At 38.7% G+C, this 26762-nt stretch overlaps 3 protein-coding genes, 1 long non-coding RNA gene and 1 pseudogene across 8 annotated transcripts; all 5 read right to left on the bottom strand.

Annotated features, from left to right (window-relative positions):
• Positions 1-7179: 7179 nt before the first annotated feature.
• LOC126690291 (B3 domain-containing protein At4g01580-like) lies at positions 7180-9034 on the bottom strand. The gene is made up of 4 exons (XM_050385405.1): positions 8933-9034; positions 7922-8276; positions 7697-7824; positions 7180-7461 (listed from the first exon to the last, which is right to left on the bottom strand). Exons 1-4 carry the CDS (start codon positions 9032-9034, stop codon positions 7180-7182), a joined length of 867 nt encoding a protein of 288 aa, XP_050241362.1.
• A 1590-nt stretch (positions 9035-10624) lies between these two features.
• LOC126690292 (uncharacterized) lies at positions 10625-13241 on the bottom strand. The gene is made up of 2 exons (XM_050385406.1): positions 10887-13241; positions 10625-10690 (listed from the first exon to the last, which is right to left on the bottom strand). Exon 1 carries the CDS (start codon positions 13239-13241, stop codon positions 10890-10892), a length of 2352 nt encoding a protein of 783 aa, XP_050241363.1. The 3' UTR covers positions 10625-10690; positions 10887-10889.
• A 2945-nt stretch (positions 13242-16186) lies between these two features.
• LOC126689137 (uncharacterized) lies at positions 16187-17463 on the bottom strand. The gene is made up of 3 exons (XR_007644428.1): positions 17318-17463; positions 17093-17161; positions 16187-16526 (listed from the first exon to the last, which is right to left on the bottom strand). It is a non-coding gene; the product is annotated as an uncharacterized LOC126689137 (long non-coding RNA).
• A 623-nt stretch (positions 17464-18086) lies between these two features.
• Positions 18087-26742, bottom strand: LOC126689122 (serine/threonine-protein phosphatase 7 long form homolog). 5 transcript variants are annotated; one of them, XM_050384177.1, is made up of 8 exons: positions 26319-26742; positions 25760-25866; positions 24919-25676; positions 24659-24746; positions 20702-21100; positions 18868-19552; positions 18708-18767; positions 18087-18628 (listed from the first exon to the last, which is right to left on the bottom strand). In XM_050384177.1, exons 2-7 carry the CDS (start codon positions 25862-25864, stop codon positions 18718-18720), a joined length of 2085 nt encoding a protein of 694 aa, XP_050240134.1. In that variant the 5' UTR covers positions 25865-25866; positions 26319-26742; the 3' UTR covers positions 18087-18628; positions 18708-18717. The 5 variants fall into 5 exon arrangements, with proteins under 5 accessions (XP_050240134.1, XP_050240135.1, XP_050240133.1 ...); XM_050384178.1 differs by having other exon boundaries at positions 18087-18553; positions 18683-18767; XM_050384176.1 differs by having other exon boundaries at positions 18087-18600; positions 18683-18767.
• LOC126690687 (U6 spliceosomal RNA) lies at positions 23426-23536 on the bottom strand (annotated as a pseudogene).
• Positions 26743-26762: the final 20 nt, after the last annotated feature.

Below are 26762 nucleotides of genomic sequence, written 5' to 3' on the forward strand. Positions count from 1 at the left end.
ATTAATAGACTTCATGGCTCGCTCTTGCGCCTTCCCCTTTCGATGCTTCCTAGCTTTTTGGATTGCGTGAAAACGGTCTAGTCGCCTTTGCATTTGATTGTTCTCTTGTTCAAGACGAGCAACTATGTTGGCAGGTTCATCTCTAGGTAACTCGGCAGAGCGTGCCTTAGGAACTCGTAACCCGTGCCATCGACAATACACCTCTAACTCACACCTCTTCTCGTATAGGGTTGACCATGGTGGTTCTGCTATAGTGAACTCTATTGCGGTGGTATCTGTACTTAGTTTTGTAGGTTTGCCGACCATGATGTGTCCGACGCTTCCAAGACTCTCATACGTGTATATTGGCATATTAACGAAATCTCTCTTCTTTCCAACCCATTTTCCTCCATAGTGGTCTGTGTATGTATGTAGTTGTTGATCTGTTGGAACTTGTGATGATGCATTTGTTGAAGTAGGTCCAAACTTGTTTCGCATTGTACGATTTGATGTTGAGGCATTGCGACTCATAGCTTAATCAATCTACGAAGTTAGCGGGGTAGAAAGTTAACATTATATCACTGGTGCATTTATAACCTCATTTCACGGTCCAGGCATTACAATTTCACTTATTAGGGCCTGTCATGTCAAACCCTTCAGGAAAAACACTATATGAACAAGATTTTAAATGTTCCTAATGTCACATCAAAGGTGGGCAGTAGTTGCAACAGTAGATGTAAATGAGACATTTGTGCATCCAATTTCACAATTCTGTATTCACGTGAGTGTGGGTGTGAAACAGTGTCGAATTGGGTATCCACATCGTGTAGAGCACCGAACATGACTTGACTAAGCAGCAGCGTCTGTTGGCACATGTGCTGCGATTGAAGGAGTTTGATATGACTACAGTTGGTGCTACAGAAGCAGGCTGGTGACGTGTGTTTAGAGTTGGAACTTGGTCACCTTCAAACTTCGCTATATTAATTGTGTTTTTTCTTTCACCAGCAAGTTCGCAATATTAATTTATTAATTATGTTTGGTCTTTCACAAAATAAATTATGAAGATCACAGTGTTTTCTGTGATTTGGTCATTTTGAATGTCTGTAAACATGATGGTGTGTAAATATGACGGTGTTCATTATCTTTGGTCATTAAACATTTACAGGTTAAAAGCATCACTTTGGTCTCAGAACCATCACTCTTACAAATTACGTAGCGCCATAGGTCATGTACAAGTGTACTTTCTCTTGTAATCGTAGCCAATTGATGTGAGACTGCATTTGAGGGAATACCTACTTACTCGACTATTCGATCAAACATCGTGGTCAAAGACTTGTCGGTTTGAAGCGAGGCCCAATTTGGTCTGAATACCACATCTGTTATACCGTAGATGTTGGTGGTGGCTTGAGCTCCTGGTTATATCTGTTTAATTGTGGACTTTACCTTTACAAAATCTTAAACATCATTAGTCATTGTCGTTGGTCATTTTCAAGGATGGTAGTCAAAACGCTCTTCCCATAATTCGTGACTGTTGGTTAGAAGAGATTGCATATAGGTAAAACCATGTTCAACCCTGAAACTAAGCTCTCAAACAAACGCGTGCCATAATAATTTACAGGTTGAAAGCACCACTTTGCTCTTAGAACTTTGATGTTAGTGGCTTGAGGTCACTGTTATATCTGTTTAATCGTGGTTGGTCCTTCACAACATACTTAAACTTCACGATGTTTATTATCTTCAGCTCACTGTTATCTAATATACATGGGAAGAGCAAACCACTTCAGGTTTGGATTTCTCATATTTGATTAAAAAAAATCCGTTAGACCTAATGCTAGAGTGAATGAGGTCATGCCAAGTGTCGCTTTTATATTTTTCGACGAGTCTGCACTGCAAGGTTTCATCAATAAATTTTGTAATGAAAATATGATGCATGAGGAATAGTCCAGGCGAGGATCAAATTCAGAATAATATAATTGCTGATTTAAGATCGACAAAAATATCCAATTAGTGGAAAATACATGTAAGCTCAGCAAAACCTCCAATAAAAATAGTTGCCTGAAGTCAAGATATAGCTTCAGCCATTGTTCCAAGGAAAATCTCCTAGGTGGTTCATCGTTAATATCAAAACCTGTAAACGAATTGTGCTTTCACAAAACCTTCCATTTGTATTAATAATTACTATAATCTAAAAACACGTGAGCGTCGTACAGAATTATGAAATAAATGTTATTTACACACAGACTTGGATCTACTTGATATTATATAGAATCACATAATAACATAAAAAATTCTTAGACCATTACATCCATTTCAATAATACTAATGATAGTAACGATGGGCATGAAACTAACCATCATATTAATATATCAAATTACTTTCAACGGATACCATGTTCTTCAAATTGCCACTAAAATAAAAAAATATAGAACTGTCATACAATTCTCCAAATATGTTATAGCAACCACGAACTGAAAATCGTCCCCCCCTTGGGTACAATACCCAATGGGAATCATCAAGAGTCAGATGGTGTAGAAGGTGGAACAAGACGTCTATAGTGAGCTAAGTCCGCTCGCATAGCTCCAACCTCGGCAAGAAGACCATGTAGAAGCTGACCATGGGCTGCCTGAGTCGTCATAATGGTCTCCATCATAGCATGAAGAGAGGGAGGAAGAGGGCATGTATGCGCTGCATCAACAGTGTCAACATCTATCTCATCATCACCATCCTCGGCAACAACAGATGTGGGATCCCCATGCATGTCCTCATCTTGAACATCTCCAGTAGTAGACCGTACTCGTGGTCTGTTGGATGGACCAACACTGAGGTCGACAACCTTCTTTTGGGCAGTTCGCTGTTTCAGAAATTTGGCTCCTATAGGGGCTTGGATGTGAACCAACTCGTGGGAAGGAAAGTTCTTTAATCCTAAATATTTGAGGACCCTATGGATGAGAACTGGGAAAAACAAAGCATGCCTCTTATACTTGCTCCTACGCACCTTGACAATGGTTTCGATGAAAAGGGAAGGAAAACAAATGGAACTATTGGTGACAAGGGCGTAAAGCAAGATACACCTGTCTACAGGGATTGTATGGATATGAGAGATAGGGAAAATATTGTGACAAGCTATCCTAAAGAAGATATAATTAAGCTCAGTCAACTCACTTGAGCTAATACTTCGGCCAGAATCCCGAATGTTTGATCGTCCACAAAGAACATCCATAACATCATCAATACGAGGAGACATAGAGTTTGGATAAGTAGGTGTACAAATTATAGGTACATCAAGGGCTTTAGATACGTGCTCCCTAGTTATTGTAAACGGTACACCACGTATGGACGATGCCACCTTGTGACCACCAAGATCCTCATGCACCGATAGATTCGAATAGAATTCTCTAATCAAGTCAGCTGGAGGGGGTTGTATGTTTGTACATAGGGACAGCCAATGCCTAGACTGTAGATTCTCACGAACAAAAGGATGCAGCTCCTGTAAATTGATTTGCCTTTCTCCCCAAATACGCCTACGCTTAATCAAGGTTTCAAAGGTTTGCTCATTTTCTGGCGTGAGGAACCTTAATTGATCAAACACCACTTCAGGTTCGGATGCAGCTTTGCATTTTCCCCTCTTAGTCCTCTTCGGACCCATAACTAATCGATGGTCAGTAGTGCAAACACGATCAGCTCACACAAAAACAGAACCAAAATGAAGTTTGAAGCAGAGAACAAAAATTGAAGAGTAACCAGCTACCATGTGTAGAAAATCATGCACACAATATACTGTCTAGAGCAGTTTACAACAACACAATGAAAACCAAATATTCTTATTCACGGGTTGTTTAGTTGGTGCAATAATTGTAATGCATTTTGGTCCGAGTCAATAATTTGAAGTTAGAGACCTAGAGTATATAACAGAAGTCTTATCATATAGGAAACATACAAGTGGATTTAGGAACTGACATATATCATACCATCGTAGCTACATGTAGTAAGTTTCACCAGCTTCTACAAAAAACAGAAAATAAATTGCACAATGTACAGTTCAGACATACAACCAGCATATATCTATACCACACACATATGGAGCCACTGGCAAGTTCATTTTGTGGAAGGAAGACAACCTATGACATAGGCAACCTTACTAACAACAATGCATTTGACTAGGCAAACACCCAATTTCATCACAATCTTCATAGACATAGACATAGAAGTGTGAAGCATCAAAATGCAAAATTTGAGAATAATGCACCAACAATGTGTAATTTCAAAGACAGCAACCGTTAAAAGAGTCTTACTATGTAAAATCCTCGACGAATTTGCGCGGGAAATTGTGGGTTCTAGCCGGATGAAGCGAGAGCAATCGAAGATGTAATTTCGGACAGCTGCAAGTTCTGCAGAACTGGGGAAGAGTTAATAAAAATGGGTAATAGATTGTAATGTCCATATAACTCGATATTACTATAATCGAGTTAAATGCAATCAAATTTTCAGCACAAGGGCTTGCACATAAACCGACTGTCCGTAAATCGAGTTATGTGTAGCACAAATAACAAGAATCCAGTTAATGGTGGAACGGCTTTCTCATAACTCGATGTTACAGAAAACGAGTTAATTTCAAATAACTCGATTATAAAGAACTCGAGTTATTTTTATGGGCCCCCAGGTATTTGGACTGGTCCAGATGCGGTCCAAGACGAATTGAAGTTTAAAGGTAGGCCTGCGACAATACTCGATTCTACTTGAATCGAGTTCTGTGCAGTGGACACTCACAAGAAATCAAATTCCTCGAGATTTGGAAAATCGAGTTACATTGTACACATGCACCCACCCAGCCCATATATTTGGACTGGTCCAGATGCAGTCCAAGAGGAATCCAACTGTATATGGCTACCTCGCACAAAACCGAACAAATAACATAGTACTCTGTTATTTGCAGTAGAATATCTCAAGAATGCAATTTCTGTGTGTAATGGCTTGCATATAAATGGCGACATCATAAAGCGAGTTATTTGCAGAGTTACTCAATTTTGTAGAACTTGAGTTATTTTCACTGGTCTCCCTTAATCTTCCTGTTAGGTGTAATCATTTGTCAACATTAATTGACAATAACAAGTAGTCTTCTAATACATGTTCCAAAAATCATGCGGAGCCTTTTTATTAAATATTTTTTATTTACTTATTTTTTAGTGGTATGATTCTCAATAAAATGTAAGTTTCACACTTTTTATGAAAATTTCAGCAAGAAAATGGATTTAGAAATAATCCAGACTCATGATTCCTTATGACAATGATAGAATTACTTGCATTTCTACCGTGTGGATGACCCATTTTCATAAGCAGTTAATGGCAGCAGTTATGATAGGAGTTTGACAGATGTTGTTTGCAGGTTTGTTTAGTTCAAAGATGATGTTTTTCTATAAATTTTGGTGTTTTGAATGCTTCCGTGTATCCTAAATCTCTCTCCTTTTTTATTTTCCCCTTATATTCATCCTTGCGTTTGCAACACTACTGTTCTTTTGAAGGACTACTGCAACAAAAAAAAAAAAAAAATATCATCCATTTTGTGTAGATTTGATTTCAATATAATTTAATTATCTTATCCAGAAGCATGAGTATGGTCTCTCGAATTTTAATGTTTTTGTACATGCAGGGAGCTTGGCATTGGAATAGTTCCATACAGTCCTCTTGTTCGTGGTTTTTTAGCTGGCAAAGGAGCCGTGGAAAATTTGGCTGCAAATAGCGTATTGGTACATATTTCACCAGTATTTTGTGTTATTCATTTGTATATTAGCAAAGATTTTTCAGGAAACAATGATATTTTTCTTTGAGCAACGATTCATCAAGTTTTTTTTTTTTTTTTTTTTGAGAAAGAAGCTGACTTATTTTATTAACTTGAAACAATTACATCCAAATCTAAAATCGAAACAATATGCGATGGGACATCTTCTATCCATACTTGAAAATCTGATATGCGTAATGCATTTTTCGGCAGACTATGAGCAACCCTATTGTCGTTTCTCTTAACATGAGAATACAACAATCGTTCAAAACTATTAGCAACCCTTTTCACATCATCTACCAGTAGACCTATTGGAGATAGGCTACACTCTGTTGACTTCAAACCTTTAATCTGACCGAGAGAATCTCCTTCGAGAGTAGCTCTTTGAAAACCCAACTCACGCGCAAATGTCACTGCCTTCAGAGCAGCCAGCGCCTCAACCTCATCAGGCTTGTAAGCTTGATGAATTTTTTCTGAACAAGAAGCCATCACAACTCCATTATTATCCCGAATTACCACTATTGCCGCCACTTGAAATTGATTTCCCTTGGAATATTTTTTCAAGGCATTAATTGGATTAACTCCAATTGTACATGCTAGCTGGCTGGTAGACTCCAAATTGGGTGTAACAATTCTTGCCAATAATAACTCTTCATTATTATTTATATTTGCCAAAAACGTATCCTCCTGTAATACCTCCACCGAAATAGAAGGTGTATTAATTGAGTTGGACTTATTGCTAATTGGCGTGGACTTTGGCAGCACTAAATCCTCAATAATTGCAGACACTGAAGCCCAATCCAGCTGCGTGGCTGAGGGCAGCATTAATGAGGGCGTTACTCCAGGAGTTGTAACTGAAGTAACGTTCCTCCAACTTCATCTATAACATTTGAAAAATTGCTACCAAGTGAAATTTTGAAAATTTAGCTTTCAAGCTTTTCAAGTTGCCACATTATATTGATTGACACAATTGATGGATTAACTTCTCACTTATTTTATAAACATCTAAATTTGCAAACATCTATAATAATGACTACAAATTATTGCACATGGTGTTATTGTATTAAAGTGTTACAATATATACAAAACATACAACAATGTCATCTGAAAAGAACAAAATCCTATAGCAATAACAATGTTGACCCCCCTAAAATAAAATCCAAGAGTCGCCATGCAAAAAAGGCCAAAATCCAAACAAAACCGTAGAAAAAAATACAGCATCACTTTCATTTTAAAATACATATGAAAGTTCATCATAGTAATTAAAAATTTCCCAAGAGTGAAACTCTAAACATCACAAAAGTACCCAATCAATAAACTTGCAAACTGGGATGAACAAAATAGGGATGAATAGTAAAGTTGCAAAGTAAACACACTCTAAACATCACATAATATTATCATCACTTTGCATCCACCCTAACCACTTAGTCTTGGCACTTGAAAATGTGGACGTTTAACACAACACCGTCCCTCATAATCAGCTCAAATACGCAAACATCTCCTACTTGCAAACTATTTTCCCTCACAAACGCAGACCAACCAGCTGATACGACACATGATGAACCCCCACTTCGTTCATAAATGTATAGCTTCACAGGCCATAATCGGTCCACAATCTGGAGCTTGACAGGGAGTATACTTGCTTTGGTGTAGTCCTTGGTAAACCCGTCTCTTGGTAAGTAGTTGATAATGTGTTGGGGTAAACTCTGTACAAGGAACAATAATAGATATTTAACAAATATATTCCAGCAACAAGTATCTAATTGATCTACATCTTTTCACCTAAAAACACAAATAAGAACAAATCATTACCAACAAAATGTCCAGCCACAAGTATCTAGTGTGACAATCTTTCTAATTGATCTATGAAAAATGACAGTTAATGGGAGTTGCATTTCTAAATTACAAAAATATTCCATTTTACTGAAGCTAAAAGCTTACCGCACGATCCTTGCCATTAATGTAGGATGGACGCATGGTAACAGTGAAAAGGGGATTTTCTGATTTAAAAGCATTGGCTATAACAAGATTTTTAGCTACACCACCGTCTTTCTTAGGATGGGCTGATCCTGAAAGAAGTTGAAAATACGAAGTCATGCACATAAAATTAATAGAGCAGAAGCTAAACAAATCAAGCAGTTGCTTACAAAAGTGTAACATTCAAACCTGAACCCTCTCCCCTATAAAAGTGTTTGATGATTTCAACAGAGCTGTCATCACTCTCATCATCTTCGATCCTATGATGTACATGTTGTTCGTCGTCTAAAGTATAGTCTATTTCTGTTGCAGTGGCATCAAATATGAGTACATGAAACTGTGAATTTCCTTCATATTTGAAAACCAGCAAGTGCCCCACGGCTACACCATGAGAGCTTGCAAATTCGGACCAACCATTTTGAAACCAAACCCCCCCAGCATGTTGTGCCAACTTGACTTTCCATTTTCTACCATTTGGAATAGTGAGAAAGGCCATATCTGACAGGTCCACTCCAAATTTCTGCACGCACTTATCTGGAATCCGCTGTAAAAAGAATCTCCATAACATAAATGCAGGCTAGGGAAATAAACACATGCAATCAATCCTTATACACAATGCTAGAAAATAAAAGTTTGAATGACCCTCTTATACTTCTTAGTTACAGCCCCCCACCCCCACACAAAAAAGAAAAGAAAATCAAACAAAATAAAATGTAATCCTGCAACATTGACGTTATATTTAATAGCTATAACAGTAACAACTCTTATGAATTTTGAAACCAATTTATACAACCTAATCTTATAACCAAAATAACCATCAACCTCTACACTTTTACATTTCTCTGTTGTTGTTGAAATGTAAAAAATTTTGGGGAAATGTTGTACATTTGACAGGTCCACTGCAAAAGAATATATATTAAACTGTGAATTTCCTTCATATTTTTCCTCAATCTCTACCATGCGCTTATATCCCTGTTCCATTTTTTGTTCATATCTACTTGTACGATGCAAAAGTACTCTGTTATGTGACTGTGTTCTTCTTAAAGTGTAACCTACGTATTGCAAAATGAAAGTTTTTCTGACTACATGTAACAAATGTACATATTTCAACAATCACAAATAAAGAAGATGAAGTGTTCGAAGTGTATTAGCATATGATTTTCAGACAATGATAGAATTTATAAATTTGAGCATACTTACAAGCTTTCCTTCCTGAACAGCATTCTGCAGAATAATCTTGAAAAAGTGTGGGGACCGATCAGCAGGACCATCGTCGTTGTCTCTCCGCCATTGAGAAGCCATTGTTCTGGTTCTCCAAACTTTCGCTGAGAAGAAGTTGAACAGTTGCTGCTTCGTACGTTTGAGCACTAAATAGTGGGTTGGTCATACACATAACCCGACTATTCAGAAATCGAGTTATGTGTACTGGGACTAAAAGGAGTCCATGCTGTGCGCAGTGTATCTCAGAGGAATCCATGTTGTGTGTGGTGGTTTGGAAGTCCATTTGAAGTAACTCGATATCCTGAACATCAGGTTAAAGTAGAATTACTCGATATCCAAGAAATCGAGTTATATGGGACTAACTCGCTTATAAAGAAATCGAGTTAAGTTACATGGGAAATTGGGAATAACTCGGCAACAATTGTAGACAACGGTCTTCAACGTATCTCGATTCTAAATATATCGAGTTCCTCTCAACAGAACTCGGTAACCACTAAATCGAGTTACGTTGACTGGGCTTCCTGAGCCAGCCCAGATAGTTGGACTGGTCCAGAGGCAGTCCAAGAGGAATCTAAGTGGAGACAACGGCCTTCAACGTATCTCGATGCTATATAGATCGAGTTACTCTCAACATAACTCGGTTACGACGAAATCGAGTTAAGTTGACTGGGCTTCCTGAGCCAGCCCAGATAGTTGGACTGGTCCAGAGGCAGTCCAAGAGGAATCTAAGTGGAGACAACGGTCTTCAACGTATCTCGATTCTATATATATCGAGTTACTCTCGACATAACTCGGTAAGGATGAAATCGAGTTAAGTTCACTGGGCTTCCAGCCCAGATATTTGGACTGGTGCCAGAGGCAGTCCAAGAGGAATCTAAGTGGAGACAACGGTCTTCAACGTATCTCGATTCTATATATATCGAGTTACTCTCAACATAACTCGGTAAGGATGAAATCGAGTTAAGTTGACTGGGCTTCCTACACCAGCCCAGATATTTGGACTGGTCCAGATACAGTCCAAGAGGAATCTCCAACGTAACTCGGTACCCTATAAATCGAGGTATGTTGAAGGTAACTCGGATATCTAGAAATCGAGTAACTCAGATACTTGACAATTGAGAGTGGATACAGTCGTAGGGGGTTGAAAATGGACTGCAACGTAACTCGTTATCTAGAAAATCGAGTTTCATTTAGTATAACCTTTCTACTTGTAGTTTTGCTTGCTACTTGCACTGTTCACACGCATTCAGTAACGTGCTTATTCATGGTTAAAGTGGACCTGCTGACAACCATGCTGTGAACAACAAGTCATCCATACAAATCATAACCAACCACATCCATCAGTAACATTCCCCCATTTGCATTACGCGAATGAAAAAATCATCCATATATACAAGCTTATTTGTAAGTAAAGAGCCTCTAAAGCTTTAATCAGTTGATGTACAAAAATAAAAAGTTCCATTTCTGCATTTTAAACAGTCATAGCAATTGTAAGTTGAAACTTGGACAGCATCCGCCAACAATGGTTTTAGGCAAACATGGAGTCATAGCATTTGAGTGACACCTTCTTTTTGTTCTTTTCAGAAGTTGCCTCCTTTCTGAGGAGTAGCCAACACAGAAATTAGTATACAACCCATGGTAATCAATAAATTGAATTGACAAATATAGAAGAGCATTCAAGCTTGCCTGCTTAAATGAGGAGCATCTACAGTTACACCTTGCGGATTGAATACAAATCTGCAGCAAAACATATACAGTTAGGGAAATAGAGACCTCATGAATACTAGAATATGTACACCACAAACAATAAGATTGAAAGAATACTACAAATTACTGCCCACATCTTAATTATAACTCATATAATGTAATATCTAAACATGTAAAGAAGAATAACTTATGATACCCCCTTGTTACTAAGATTTGTAATTCTTACCTGCTACATAGCACCATGGCTTGTTGAAGCCACATTTCGAGTTGGACATGTACGACGGTTATGACCCTCTTGGCGACACAACCCACACTTCAACTTTGGTCCATTCTCAATCCACAATGAGGTTGGCAACTCCCTATCCTCGTCATCCATCTCATTGCGGATTCTCGTGGACTTGGGCCGACCTTTTTCACGGATCAACCGCTGGTTTGGCATTACGGTTCTCCTTTCTGCTGGCTCCGGCCATTCTAACCTATCTTTTAGTGGTTGGAATATAGGCTCATAGCTGTGATAGCGTTCTTCAAGGCGGTAGAAATGATCCATATACTCAGTGGCATCATGGTTGTGTTTGGCACAAACTGCTATCAAGTGGGAACAAGGGATCTTGTTTGCTTCCCATTTGCCGCACGTGCATGTCATGTCTATGAGGGAAACCCTATGGGTGTGATCTCCCCCGCCAGTGTTCAACAGTGAAGACTGTGTCTCCACTGTATATAACCGTTGTTGCGCACTCATCCTTCTAACAATATGGAGCTTCGCCTTCTCTTGATTTTCCTCGAACTTGTCATAGGCATATTTGCACCACACTTGCCCCTCTTCCAACTTCTCTAGGGTTTTGTTTCGACGTTCGTCAAAGTATGAGTTCACCTTGTAAAATGTAAACTTCACCATTGCAGTTATGGGCAAGCTACGTGCGCCCTTAAGTACCCCATTGAAGCACTCTGACAGGTTGGTTGTCATTGCCCCATATCGGTGCCCATGGTCGTGTACAAGTGTCCACTTTTCTTGATTTACCTCCTTAAGATAGTCGTACGCAGCCGGGTTGACATTCTTGATGCAATCCATGGTGTTCTCAAACTTCCTAACTTGATTCGCAGTTGCTGCGTTCCATACCAAGTTCTTCAAGGCCACACTATTGAAGTTAGTGTTAACATTGCTTACTAAATGGCGGAGGCAATACCGGTGATGGGTTAAGGGCGGTTGCAAGTAGCCCCTAGTGGTGTCATCGAAGCATGATTGTATCCCACGATGCCTGTCGGATATTATACACAAATTGGTGCGGTCTGTAACATAGGTCAACAGGCATGCCAAGAACCATCCCCATGTCTCCGTGCTCTCGCTTTCGACAACGGCAAATGCGAGTGGATAAACCTCGTTGTTACCATCTGTTGCCATTGCTATCAACAGCTTTCCTTTGTACTTGCCATAAAGGTGCGTTGCATCTATGCTTATCACCGGCCTGCAATGCCTAAACCCTCTAATACACGGACCGAAAGCCCAAAACGCGGAGTTGAATATACAAGTCCCCGGGACATTGGGGTCACACTTTAGTGTGGTCACAGTATCCGGATCTGCATCAGACAATGCAGCTAGAAATCGTGGCAATTCTGTGTACGACTCGTCAAAATCCCCGTAAATACGTGCAACTGCCTTCTGTTTGGCTTCCCAAACCTTGTACATAGTTACATCATGCCCATGCCTTGCATGCAACATACTACGCAAGTCCCTTACCTTTCGGGTTAGGTCTTCCCGTACATACTTCTCAAGTGCAATGGAGATGAACTTTGAATCCATCATCCGCCCATCAGTTGGTAGCTGGAGGGATGAGCAACTATGGGGACCCTTACATGTACTGATAACCCACATCCCGTGCTTCTTGCTGCAATTGGCCCGAATTGACCACAGACATGCCTCATTCTTACACCGCACTACCAGCCTATTGGTGTCAGACTTGATGAACTTGTATTGCTTGTTATGCTCCACAGAGTAGAGGGTCAACACATATTGAACAGAGGCTTTATTCTTGAATAGCATCCCCCTTGCTGGGTGGTCATCTTTATGCCAACTTGTAAGATGTCCTGTACCCAATGCAGGTGAAAGGTCATTAATATTGTCCCATGTGTTTGATGTGAACCATTCTGGGATAGGAACTGTTGTAAGGCAATCTTCCTCGTTATTTTCAATCAGTGGTACATCTAAGACCTCCGCGTCGTCCACTGGTCCATCTGTATCAATGAACTCTTCATACACATCTCGGCTGGCATCAATATCAATTCCCCCGTCCATATCAGCTTGGACATGCTCATATGTGTGAGTAGACCCTCCCACATCATGTGTATTGGTGGCGCCCACCACTTCGGTGTTGTCCAAATGATCTATTGCACATGGTTGATTATTGTAGGGGAAAGGCGTGGCATAGGCAAAGGGAGGATGCACGTCAACCGACAATGAGTGTGGCTCTTCCACCCCACTGGCATGCTGTGAACTTGCACTACCATGGAACCCAACAGCCTCAACAGTTACATACAAGTCAGACGCTATGAACTGGGGGGTCCGCTTAATCACTGCCCACATCATGTCCACGTCAGCATCGCAACCCAACGGATTTGAGTTGTAGACAACCTGAGTACTCACAAGTATCTGGGGGGCACGGTACACAATGGATATCTTATGTGACTCCTTGTCCAACCGTAGAGCTTCCATTATCTTCCGGTGCATTTTTCTCAAGTGTGTTCCCCATTTCAACTCAATGAACTTCTGCTTCACTGACTCGCCTTTATAGGACAGCCCATGCAAGTCATGGAAATACTGTTCCCCATCATAGTAAACGTAGAAGCAGTGACGACCCATGGCAGACCTGGATAAGGACAATTAATTGTGGTTATCATGCAGAAGATAGGGGGTTATGTTAATGCAACAGTAATTACTCTTTTACAGATGCACTATGATGCTATCCTAATTATAGGTGTACACACTTGATTCGTTTGAACACAAACATTGGCCTTTTAGGGGAGACGTGCCACAACAAAGAATTAGGGTGTTTGTAAACTCGCTTGGTAAGGATGCAATATGGAGTAGGAAAATGCAAACATGGTCAGCAAAACTTGTTCACCTCGCAGGCTTTCTTTTTCAGAACCCACACAGCAAAGACTTTCAGAACTGAAAGAGCCATACAATTTAAACCTCAGTATACATTACACATCATTAGTGTGTAGTTACGAATGAATGCATATGTCATCATATGAATTCACCGTACAATGTTTGTTTATATATATGTTTATTTAGAATGATTATATACATATTTCCCAAAAGAGTTCTCAAAAAAAAGTATTATATACATTACTATATAAAACTCGACATATTTAGGAACAATATGTATACAATGTCACTATCACACACACATACACACATATAAGATTAATCTCACATAAGTCATAAGAGCACACAATAATTAATCGTTTCTTGGACAATTTTTTGCAGGATTTTCAATGCACTAACAGTTTTTGCAATTCCTAACAAAAATGTTTCAAAAAATTGGTGCCCTAAGCACATACATTATATGTAAACATACCTATACATGTGTGTGTGTGTATATATATATATATATATATACATGTGATCATATATGGGTAGGTAGCTTTGTTTATATTTACATATATTTGCATATACATACATACATACATGTATATATATATATATTTCCCCTTATATGTGTGTGTGTGTGTATGTGTGTGTATATATATATACATATATTTGGGAATGCCACATATACATCTTATTATATGGGTAAGTACGTTTGTCTATATATACATATATCTATACAATGTTTTCTTTATGTATATATATACACACACATAATGTCAGAATAAGACAGTTGTAGAAAGCAATCCAAACCCTTAAGTAGTTATGTAAGTCAATCCATTTATAAGTAGTTATGTAAGTGAATATATACCTGTCAGGGAAGATGTGCCAGAACAAAGAAGAAGGGGACCACAGCAACAGCACGCCTGGTGAGGATGCAATAATGACAAGGAAAATGGCAGAAGAGTTAGCAAACTTTGTTCACCTCATAGGCTTTCTTTTTCAGAGACCAGACAGTGAAGGTTTTCAACACAGATAGAGCCAGACACGTGCATGGATTCTGAAATGTGGGGAGGGGGACAACATGACTCGATATTAAGTACATCGATTTTATATAAAACTCGATACCACATAAATCGAGTTACTGTTGACAAGACGTATTGAAATGACGGCATTTCAGAAACTCGGTTAATGAGAAGTCGAGTTACATGTAACTCCGCATGCTATAACTCGATTTCTATGGAATCGAGTTGTGGCCCCATTTCCACTACAAAAGCTCACTTCACACGTTAGAAGGTGCAGCCATGTTATTCTAGTGCAAAGAGTTCCCACCATTGCGTTTTTGTAGAGCAGGATGGGACGAACCTATGTTGTGTTTAACGGTCGTGTTCCAGGCATATACGACAGTTGGCTAGATGCGAGTAGACAAGTTCATAAATTCCCAAACGCCAATCACAAATCATATAAAGATCGAAGGGAAGCCGAAGCTGCATACATGGAGTATTTGCATGGTAATGGTATGGGCGTGCATGGTGGTGTGTCTACGTCGTGGGAAACTCCAAACATATCAACCTCAACTCCACCTAGCACTTCTCAAAGCGAAGGAACCAACTATGGCAGTGGAGACATTAGGCACACTTTGTTAAGGTATCAGTTGGAAGTTGCCATTGAGGAGCGTGACCACGCAAGGAGGATCGCAACGTTGAGTGCAAACATGTTGAATGAAGTGGTGGCTCACGTTGTGGGGGATGATGAAGTTGATGCACCCACGAGACAACGTACGGATGCATGAATGCAAAAGTACGACTTCTTGTTGTGGTATTTAGTAAGATATGTATACTTCCAAGTACCATCTGTTGTCATGTGTGCTTTAAGTAGAAGTGTCATCGTTTTCCAATTGTTTCACTGGCAGATATGTATATATGGAAAAATAACCTTATTATTTTTGTTTTTGGACTACTTTGGTCTTATTCGGTCCATTATATCTACTTTGGTCTTATTCGGTCCACTGTGGTTTCTAGGAAAATCGGTGTACTACATTCTATTTACTCTATTTGATCCTATTCAGTCACCTTTGGTCGTACCCCGTCTATTTGATTCACTGCAGTCCATTATTGTGTACTTACAAAATACTACATCAGCCTATACACAATGAGCCACGATTAACGAATGTACATGACGTAAAAAACAACAATGAATTGCATAACCTCTACATGAACGATTTGGAAATCCTCCTCGTTGGAGGATTCACTGCAATCCATACCAATCAAAGAAAATTCAAAGTTTAAAAAAGCTAGGATTGGAATTATTCATACATGATAAATCGTCCAACATTAGAAAATTATCTAAATTCTTCAAGTCAATTCTGAAAATTTTAATAGCCACAATATAGAAAGTCCAGAACAAAATGACCATGAATAAAAATTGACACCAACCAACTAAAAAAACAAATAACACAGCTATATAAAGGTTCTTGAATCCCAAACACAGTAAATAAAACCCTAAAATTATGATGTACCTTGTAGTATTATTCTGAATTAGAAAAAAAATGAACACTTAAAATTTAAAAGTTACGTAATCTCGTGAACATTACATGGAATACTACAGGTTTCAATAGATACATTACAATGGTCCCTCTAGCTAGCTCCACTGGACAAAACAGGTTCATCTCTATGAGAGTGGTCTTGCCACTGCCAATTCTGCCAACAATACGTATTTTGTGCCCTTCCTCAAATGTGCAACTGATCCCCCTCAGAACAAGTGCATCAGCCTATATTTGATCTGTTTTATCAATGATATATAAAGCCATATTATAAAGCCAAGTTTGAAGCAAATAACACAACTCTCAATCATGTGAAGATAAATAGAAAACCAGTCAGATTGGTAATGAATGCCAAAGCATTAGTCCGCTTAGATAAAGTCCGGAAGAACTTCAAATCAAGAATGCTTGCACTTCCGTCAAAAGTGCAAGCATTCCTTTCCCACTAAATACTCCACAAGAGACAAACTCAGTATCATCATGTCTAAATTTTTTAGCAATCAAACCATGTAAAGCACTAAACATATGAGGATTACCCATGTCAACAGTTTGGTCAATTCAATTAATGCCAACTTATACATCAGAAGTCTTATTAAATGCTTCTTCCACTTCTAACTTATAGGAAGCTCAAAGAAAATATGTTTGATGATCACCAAACAGACATGTAAGAAGAAAATTTTACAGCATCGTTAGTTTGCAAAATCTACAATTATTTTCATTCCCACATGATTTCAACACATTGCAGATAAGGATATATATATATATATATATATAAAGCACAATGAAGGCAAATAAATGGAAAAAATACCTGTATGCCCAACAAAAGTATGTGTACATTTGCTTCCTCTCCAAAGTTTTAAAGTTGTATCACTTGAACCTAAAATCGTGGTAGCATAAAAATGAACCCCATAAGTTCATAGTGAAAGACATTCGTAGTTGATAATGCATTCCAATCTGATGTAACCAATTCCAACTACCAACAAAATCTAAAACAATATCTAGCAGAACAGTCATCTACTTAATCATATTATACCTGTAACAAGCTCGCCTGAAGGCAGCTTTATGAGTGCTTGGATTGCTGCCTTATGAGCCTCCCAGGATTCTGAAGGTTGGCCACTTCTCCAACGTCTTAATGTGCTGTGGTGAAGGAGACATTAGATACTAACCGAAAATTATTGAGAAAAATGCATATACCTTTGTAAGCATAGATAATAATTCAAACCCAAAAAACGGCAATACACAAACAATAAAAGTAACATTCAAACAGTATGCAAATTTTTCATTAATGCCTCCATCATTTCATTAAAGCAAATGATGGACAAGATTTGATTCATTGGCCAATGACACACACAACATATATATATATATATACTGAAAATCATAAAATAAGAAGGCTAATTGATGAAAAAATCAATAATCAATTAAATGTTTCTCATTGGGTTCCCAATTTGCTACCAAAATGAAAAGGTAATATATACAATGATAAATAACAATTACAAACCCCAAGAAGCAAAAGGAACAAAACATGCACACATAACTAAGATTTTTGCCGTTTTCAGCTTTGGGTAAGTTATATTGTGAGCTGCTCTAGAACAATGCTAGAAAAAAATATAAATTCTATTCTCCAAAGTTCCTACTAACGAACTTGTAATCAAATGTACACAGATCTAATCATTCTAGAGAGGAGGGGATTTAAAGGAGATTAAAATTAATAAAATGGGAAGGAGGATGTACCAATCTAGGAATTGTAGGGAAGGCGAATCAGAAAATTAGGAGAGAGACACATACCTAGCCATGCATTGTAGAGACTCGGATAAATGATTTGCTACAAAGGAGTTGGTTCTGCCATTGATCCGCATAAACTTCGTCATCAAACTCTTTTACAGAAAGTATCAAATTACTTCTTCTTGCTTATCAACAATACCACACATTTGTTTCTCACAAAACTAACAAAAATAAAAAAACAAATTACTCTCTTACAACCCACTTTACTGTAGCTAACAACATACAAAAACACAAGAAAGTTTGGCTTCAAATGAATACCAATCCAGGCATTTGTCAAATTGCAATCAAAACTCCAAGTGCAGAAAAACTTCCTAATACATCAATAAATACAATACGCCTTATGGGTTTTCTCCAAAATATCAATTTCTTGACAACAAACACATTGACAGCCAGTATTCTCCCCAAGCAATGATCCAGAAATAGATGCACAGCCACCAAGATTCTCCCCAATTAGTAGAACATTTTGCATGCTTATTCCAGTCACCTATACACATGAAGAATAAGCACACAAGGACAATCCAGCTCAATGGCCTTTTCGTGTCCACCATTGCAGTTAGGTCTAAAAAAAAAAATACGACTTTAGAAGAAAAGTGAAACGTAACTATGCAGTCACCTATAGGCAGGAAGTATAAGCATACACTAAGGCATTTAATGATCTTTTCGTTTCCGCCCATATGCCCTGACAGGTCTAATCTTACCTGTTTCATCAGACACAACAGCATAATTAAATTAACATAATCAATCAAATGCACAGTACAAGTAGCTCAAGAAGATGGGAAGTGTAGACGAAGTACATACCATCACCGGTCCCGCAATCGGGAGCATGCGCACGCAGGCGTCGCGATCTCCGCAAAGCCTCCACCGGCTCAATGTCCTCAGCCGGTATCTGCTCAATCTGTACAGCCTCTCCGTGGGCGGTTTGAGATGGAGCTGACATGGTGGGGTCCACTTGCACTAGAGGTGGGGTGGGCATGCCTGGTGTGGGGACAAATATGCATCCACCATCATGGGCAGATCCACTGAAAACTGGGGGCGACATACGAGGAGGGCCCTCAAAGTCCGTGCTAGCACCATGGGATGTAGTGTGGGCTGGAACAGTGCCCTGATGATCGACGCTATGGGATGGCCCAGCACCATCGCCAGGCGTGCATCGCGGTGTCCTGCCGTCGTCATCAGACAGTACCCAATCAGTGCCAAGCCATGCCTCTTCTACACCCTCCTCATTCCCTTCCTCGTAGATGGGAGCCGACTCGGTCGTACGGCTGCGACCAGCTTGACCACCTCCACGATGTCCACCCCCACGAGACCCACCACGTTGCCCGCCACGAACTGGGGCCTGTCTATCAATGTCAACTGCTTCTGCAAGCGCATTCGCCAATTTAAGTCGGCCTAGCTCCTCCACAAGCTCTAGTGTAAATGTAAGGTCAGTGTGCATGTCAGAACCTTCATCGCACCTCGGTATAGACCTAATCATCGTCCGAACCTACAAAACAAGGGCGTCATAAAAGCAAGAACGCAAGTATGATGCAAAACTTGGATAAATCTGTTCCAAAATCAAAAGAAAAAGTAGCAAACATAGCTAATGAAATCCTTATATTACTTATAATTATGAAGCATCTTTAAAAAGACAGTGTATAAAAATAGGGGTTGGCCCCCCCTGTGCAAGAATTTATAGTTCCAACCCAACACTCAAGAGGTTGTATGTTTCCTGTTATGTTTATCGCTACGCAATCTAAACATTGAGATAATACTTCTAAAAAACACGTATAGTTGGTTGTACATAAGTTCAATCTTAGCATAAGTGAAAATATCAGAATTTCACTTCTGTATCTAGGCTTCACGAGATTTACAACTCCATTAATATCACATTGCAATCAGGACACATATTTTGAAGTTATTATTTCCTAACGTACACGCCCAAATCAAATGAATTGAAAATATCAAACGCAAGCTTCAAGTTTCAATTAAGGGAAGTACCAAAAACTTAGAACATATATCATACTTGAATCTAGTATAAATGCACATCTCCTTGCTGCATACTTGCAAGATTTTAAATGACCTTTAAGCTGTTGGGAATTGCATTCTACCAACAGTTTAGTAAGGGACTTCCCAATCCTAGAGGTAATATCTATCAAGGAATATGTAATACATTAATCAGTCCTGGAGGAAAGGCTATCTAAACTATCATGAAATGCGAATTTATCACTACTACACAGAGTTGCACCGTCCATTTTAAAGTACAAGCCAACCAAAAACAAAAAAAAAATTAAAAAAAATTAAAATAAAATACAATAAAACCCAACCCAACCTACCCTTTTTAAAAGTTGAATGTAATTATATGAACAAAGGTGTGGTCATCATTAGTCATTGCCCATTAACCATTCCTCATGCAAACAAATTGGATCAAGACAAATTCAGTTTGTTATGAACAACTTAAATCATGCAGTATTTTGACTTTAAAACATAATGACATGTCATGCAGTATTTTTTCACTTTAAAACAACATGACAGAGAAACTTATAGAGATGTAACAACAATAACTATTGTGGACTTCAAAATATGCATGATAAATCTACTGAGGATATTTAATCCAACAATGGTTTCATCCATAAAATAGGAATTGTTGCCTCACCATGAGTTCCCAATACGCAGACTCTGGTGTTATGTACCGCCTTGTGTGGCGATTGTACCACATCATGTACTCAACGAGATACGTATCATCATCGTCTAGGAGATCGGACCCGCGAACTACATTCACTCGGTTGGCCCATTGCCGAATAAAGGGATCATGTTCTACCTCCCAGTTCTTCTCCCATTTACCCTGAAGGGATATCTTGTGAAGGGTAGTCGACGTATCCACGACACTTGGAACTGGTTGCTTCATCCCAAACTGACGGAGGACTCGCTCAGGATGATGCCACTCCACTATCCAAAAGAATATCAACGGCACCTCGGCCCTCCAAATATGCTGCCCAGCAGTGCAATACGCAGGTAGGGAGCCTAGCGTATGCGTGTACGGCTCCCATACAATCTGCATAAGTAGATTATGTTTGTGATAGTGAGACATCATACTAATTTAACATTATGTAGGTGATATGTAATATGCAAAGCATGGAATTTCTAGCTTCTAGTCGTACACAAAATCTTCAGGGATTATTGGGCAGAAACTAAAAGAACAACAAAATTGACCTGCAAAAAATATTAAAAGATCTAGGTTGTTCATGTCCACCATTTTCAGCCCCATGTTCATATGCTGGACAGGGTTCAAAGCTAACTGACACCATCAAATACTAGGGTTTTCAATCTGAACCAAACTTAGAGGAGGGTACTACAGCATCCTTATGGCTGTAAGATGAATCCAAGTTGATGATTTCGCAAAATCTTTTTATCGTAATAGAAATATTGTGCTACATTAATTGCATTAGTCATTAACAATGTTTCAATGAATGAGAACAAAATGACTATTATAAGGTCTACTGAAGACATTGCATTTCAAGTACCACTTTATATTGCAAGAAATGGAAGCTATGTAAATTATTACATGGTATAATCCTCATCAAATACTGTTATTATATTTCTATGTAAATATATATTTCTTATAAATTTTAGTGTTGGAAATTACGTAAGCCTTTTAGTTATCTCAAACTAATCATGTCAATGTCTAAAATTACATTCCTCTTGAAGAATATGGTGATCAGCATATTTTGCACGCTTCTAAAATTATATGAATAAAGTACTCGTTAATAATCCATAGCTTTTAATAATTTTAGGACTATTAAGGCAGCTAAAGTGGGGACAACTTAAGGAGTTGCATGCTGCAATTAAATTGTGCTCTCCAACTTTGGTGCAAGGAGCACGAACTAACTTTTCATTTAGGTCAACAACAAGAGGTAATGTGTCAAGCGTCTTTATGTTTTCTCATATATCACTGATTAACAATTATTTGTTTCTTTAAACTTAGGCCATTGTTTTCCAAGAAGACAATCGAGGCTGTGCATATTCAAAATATACCACTTGAATACGTAAATCGAAGTCAAACAGTATTCTACTAGACTGTAAAAATATAACCTTCAATTCAGCAAAGGTAATTTATAACGTACAATGTAACAATGTTTTTTGCATCACAATAACAATTTTTGTAATCCTGGATACCCCTATGTTAGAAGAAGAAATACTAAATTGTCTACTTATTAGGCAGAGCAATAACTATGGTTTTAAGCTCATAACATTTTATTAATTAATTACAAGTGATTTCACAAGCTTAATTACAAACCGTACAAGCTTAAATTACAAACCACCTGCAGCACCAGTGGCACCAATGAATTGTAAAGAGCTTAGATTCACATTGACTACCTATGAAAACACCATCAACTAGAACATCCCAAACAGATGTTTAGATAACATAAAAGTTTATATTAACCTTAGATGGTCACTTAATACTAAATATTGCTATGTTCTGTCACAGGGGTAGTGAAATGCATAAACTCCAAACATTAGTAAGTTTTTGAAGGCAAAGCAACAATTGAGACTATCTTCGGTGCTCACTCTGGCATCCTAAACAACCCCAAATCTCACAAAGGGTTTAACCTATACCCTGGACTCTCGAGTTCCTACTGGGAGGGCACTAATGGCTTTGTATTTTGGAAATTTCACAGTGTGGACCCAAGCAATGACAACCATCCAGCATTGGACAAGGACAAGCTATGGCAATGGCTTAGCCTATGGTCACTCTATGACATTCAAGTCAGAGTAACTCCATCCTTTAGTTTGCTTAATTTCAAATTTCAATGAAAGCCAGAGAAGTGATCATGTGTTTTACGGGCCAATGATCAATAATGTCATCATTCCCTCTGTTTCTGTACTTAGGCCAAAAATGCAAACTTGGGTTATATTTTTGCTCTCATGTCATGATTACACAATAATTAGATAAAATTTTCGTAGTTTAACATTTGCAGCTTTCCCAACGTTCTAAATTTAAAGAATTTTATCATTTTATGAGATTTAACAGCCAACTATATTACAACAGTGAAGAGCAGCTCTAACTCAGCAAATTTAATTCAACGAAAATCTGGAATATAATTGTGGTAATATCTAAGTCAACCACCAAAACTATAGCGAATCCAGAAGGTGTGAAATATTAATAAGCTTCAACAGTTCTAAAAAAAATTTCTATTTTAAAGCTTTAATATTGAAGTATAACAACTATCAAAGATTCAAACTCTCTCTAAAAGAATTATGAGCACAAGTCTGGGCTAACCTGTTGAGCAAGACTCCAAAACGCATGTAAAGAAGCAGAAAGTGCAAAAACAACGAAGAAGACAGTGAAGCAGAATTCACACAAGGATTAGGGAAAGAAAAAAATTTGGACCATTTCTCGATTTATGCGTGTCATCCTTGCGCAGGGGCCATGCGTTTTGAAAATATCATTTGTATTCTAATATGCCTTGATTCCCTTGTTCTGAAAAGACCCATATTTGTCAAGTTTATAGTTAGAAATTTGTTGTTTAGAATTTAATTGACCATGCTGGTTCTGCGTTTACAATCATTCGCCTTATATAAAGTCTTAAGAAATATTGTTTTGAAATTTTTTAGTTCATTTTCATAGCAGGCTAAAAGTTCTATTTTCTCATGTTAAGTAGGTTGAAACGGTGTATAATAACATAATCAGAAAATGAACACAAACTTTTGATTCAGTTAGTAGCTGGAAAGAATTTAAAGATGTCATCGTCAGTTTCGAAGATGCATCATTAAAATCAAATGAATTACTTGAGCACACAAATACAACCAAAGACAAATCTGATCATCTTTGGTATACTATTAGGTAAATTCATTTCTCATTGAATTATAACCAATTACATAATCCAATATGTGCGTCTTCTCTTCATTGCATCAGCTTAATGACATTTGTAACAATTGGTGGAGTTTTTGTTTTTTGGTTGCAACACAAGTTTGAACTCACTGCCTTGCACTAAACGAAGACTTCATGCTCAATGTTTTGCGCATGTTGCACATGCTTCATACATCTTGGAAAAGGGACAATTTATTCTGTGTTTTTTTTTTTTTTTTTCCGTGTAAATCACAAACGTTTCCGTACATAATGAAGAATATAGCCAAATTCTACTTTATATATATATGACTAAATTTATATATAACCCATTGATTTAACCCAACTTAACCTGAGTCATGTTAGTTGGGTTGCATTGGAAAAAACCCTTCAATCCAACCCAATTTGGAAAAAACCCTTTGATTTAACATTCAAGAATTTTTTACTTTTGTTTTACTTTATGTAAGGACGAGCAAGTATTCATGCAGGTGCTACAAATGGAAGTTCTAATGTGAAGTACTTCACGATGGACATTCCAATTGAGTTAAATGATGGGATGGAAATCCAAGTACCAAACAAAATGATTGGATGGTATTATGAAATCAACTCATTCCTACAACAATCCAAGAATTCAAAATAATATAAAATTGAGGGAAACGAAAATAAAAGCATGTGCGGTGCATTTGAGGAAAACGTGCTCGGCCCGTAGTTATAAGAATTGAGGGAAACGTGGTCATAAGAATTCAAACTAAATTAACCGAATACCTGCTCGGCCCGTACTGTAGCCAGTGACGCCCGGTACGCAGCAAGGACGTGTGTGGCATGCTCTGCGGTGCATTTTGGCCCGCTCCACCTACCAAACATGAGATGTCGACAAATGCTCATTACTGAACCTTACATTTAACAAACTTTGCTTTTATATTTCACATCCATATACTAAGCATTGATAAGTTTCTTTCGTTTGTTAGTTTGGCATACTTTTAATTATATGAAAGAGACAAATAACGAGAACTCAATGAACGTACCTAATGGCAAGGGGCCCTGAGTGCACTGGCGGTAGAGGCGGCCTCACAACAGGGCATAATTGTGGGAACCTTGAATAGGCCCATAGCTGCACCAACAAGAGTGCTCCTCCAATCTGCATCGCATCCTTCTTCGATGCACCACAAAGTTGCCTATACAGCCAGGCCAATGCTGCACTACCCCAGCTATACCGTCTCGCATTGCTGACTGGGTTGAGCAACTGCAGAGGCAGCAGTGAGACCCGGTCCGCAGACCTGTCCATGAACAAGAGGGCCCCCATCCGTACAAGTAGGTGGTAGCGGGCATATTGCTGCACGACTTCGTCAGCAGCGTCCACAACTAAGGGAGCGGCAAACTGTGCATCAAGCCAGGTGTATCTTATCCTCGCCCCAGCAAGGGTAGACTTGTTTGAGTTTGGTATCGGGGGTGGAGGTTTATGGCCCAACAACTGTTCGCACAGCTCACTCCATTTGTAGTCTGTCTTCCCAGTGACAGGCAACCCATCCACCGGAAGCCCCAGCATCACCTCCATATCTTGCAAGGTGATACCCATTTCTCCATGGGGTAAGTGGAACGTGTGCGTCTCCGGACGCCACCGCTCAACCAACGCCGTGATCAAGGCGTGGTCGACCTCCATATCAGGAACCTTGAATAAACCAGTCAACCCTGCTGCATCTATGTGTTGCATGATACGTGGATCTAACCCACCCTGTGGCAATACACATTTACGGCGTCGAACCTTTATCATGCCAGGCGCCTCCTGCACACGGACGAGTATTCTGTTAGGAGATTAAACACGAGGTAATTATAAAACAAACATGTATTAATAATACTACTACATACCTCGTCAGCGGCGCACCTCCAAAGTGGACTTGACCGATGATTCGGCTGCTGGGCCAACTGGGTATCCACATCGGGTCCAGGCCGCACTCTATCTAGTGCCTGCATATCTGACATGGCAGCAAATACATTGTTAGCAATTTTCTAACAAGTAAACCACATTTAATATAAAATAAAAGCATAGATTCAGTAAGACATTATATTTTGAGCACAAGATTTTCAACATCACTTCTTAAATAAATAAGAACTTGCCATAAAAAAAATTATTTCAGAACTATTTAAATCACTTCTTAAAGCTTCGGATAATTATTAATTAACTATTTCTGAAAATATAAGTTATAACACCACTCGATTTGCCAAAACCCCTCATCAAAACCCCAAGCACATTTAAACTCATTAATGAGAAAATCATCATTGCAGCATATAAAAGACAACAAAATTCTCATCTTCATTAGTAAATTTACTACTTCCTTAAGTTTCAACAAAATAATCAAAATCCCACACAAAACGCAACCTAACATTAACCAACGTCAGAAAATATTTCAGAGGGAGAGGACCGTACCTGTAATCAGCGGCGGCGGGAACCAACGACGACTGATGGAGACTCGAGGAAGAGTGGGGAAGCCTGATCGCAGAGCGAGAGAGACAGAGTGTGGAGAGAGAGTGATGGCAGAGAGCGAGGGAAAGAGAGTGTACAGAGAGAGTGAGTGACTGAATAGCGTTGTGAGACGTTAGGGTCCTATTGATTCAAACCGCTGAACATAACTCGATTTCCAGTTTCCCGAGTTATGGCCGTCTACACAAACATTTTTTTATTCGGGAAAATTCGAAAGGTCAGACTAACTCGACTATAATAATATCGAGTTATTCATTAAAACTCGATTTCTATATTGTCGAGTTACAAAAGAGGGGCAATTCCCTATTTAGTTTCAGAAAGAGGGCAAACGAATGTTTAATTTCGAGAAAAAGGGTATTTGCCCATTTTCTCCCAAAAAATTACACATTT

The sequence above is a fragment of the Quercus robur genome, chromosome 6, assembly GCF_932294415.1.
Source record: "Quercus robur chromosome 6, dhQueRobu3.1, whole genome shotgun sequence".
Taxonomy (NCBI): Eukaryota; Viridiplantae; Streptophyta; class Magnoliopsida; order Fagales; family Fagaceae; genus Quercus; species Quercus robur.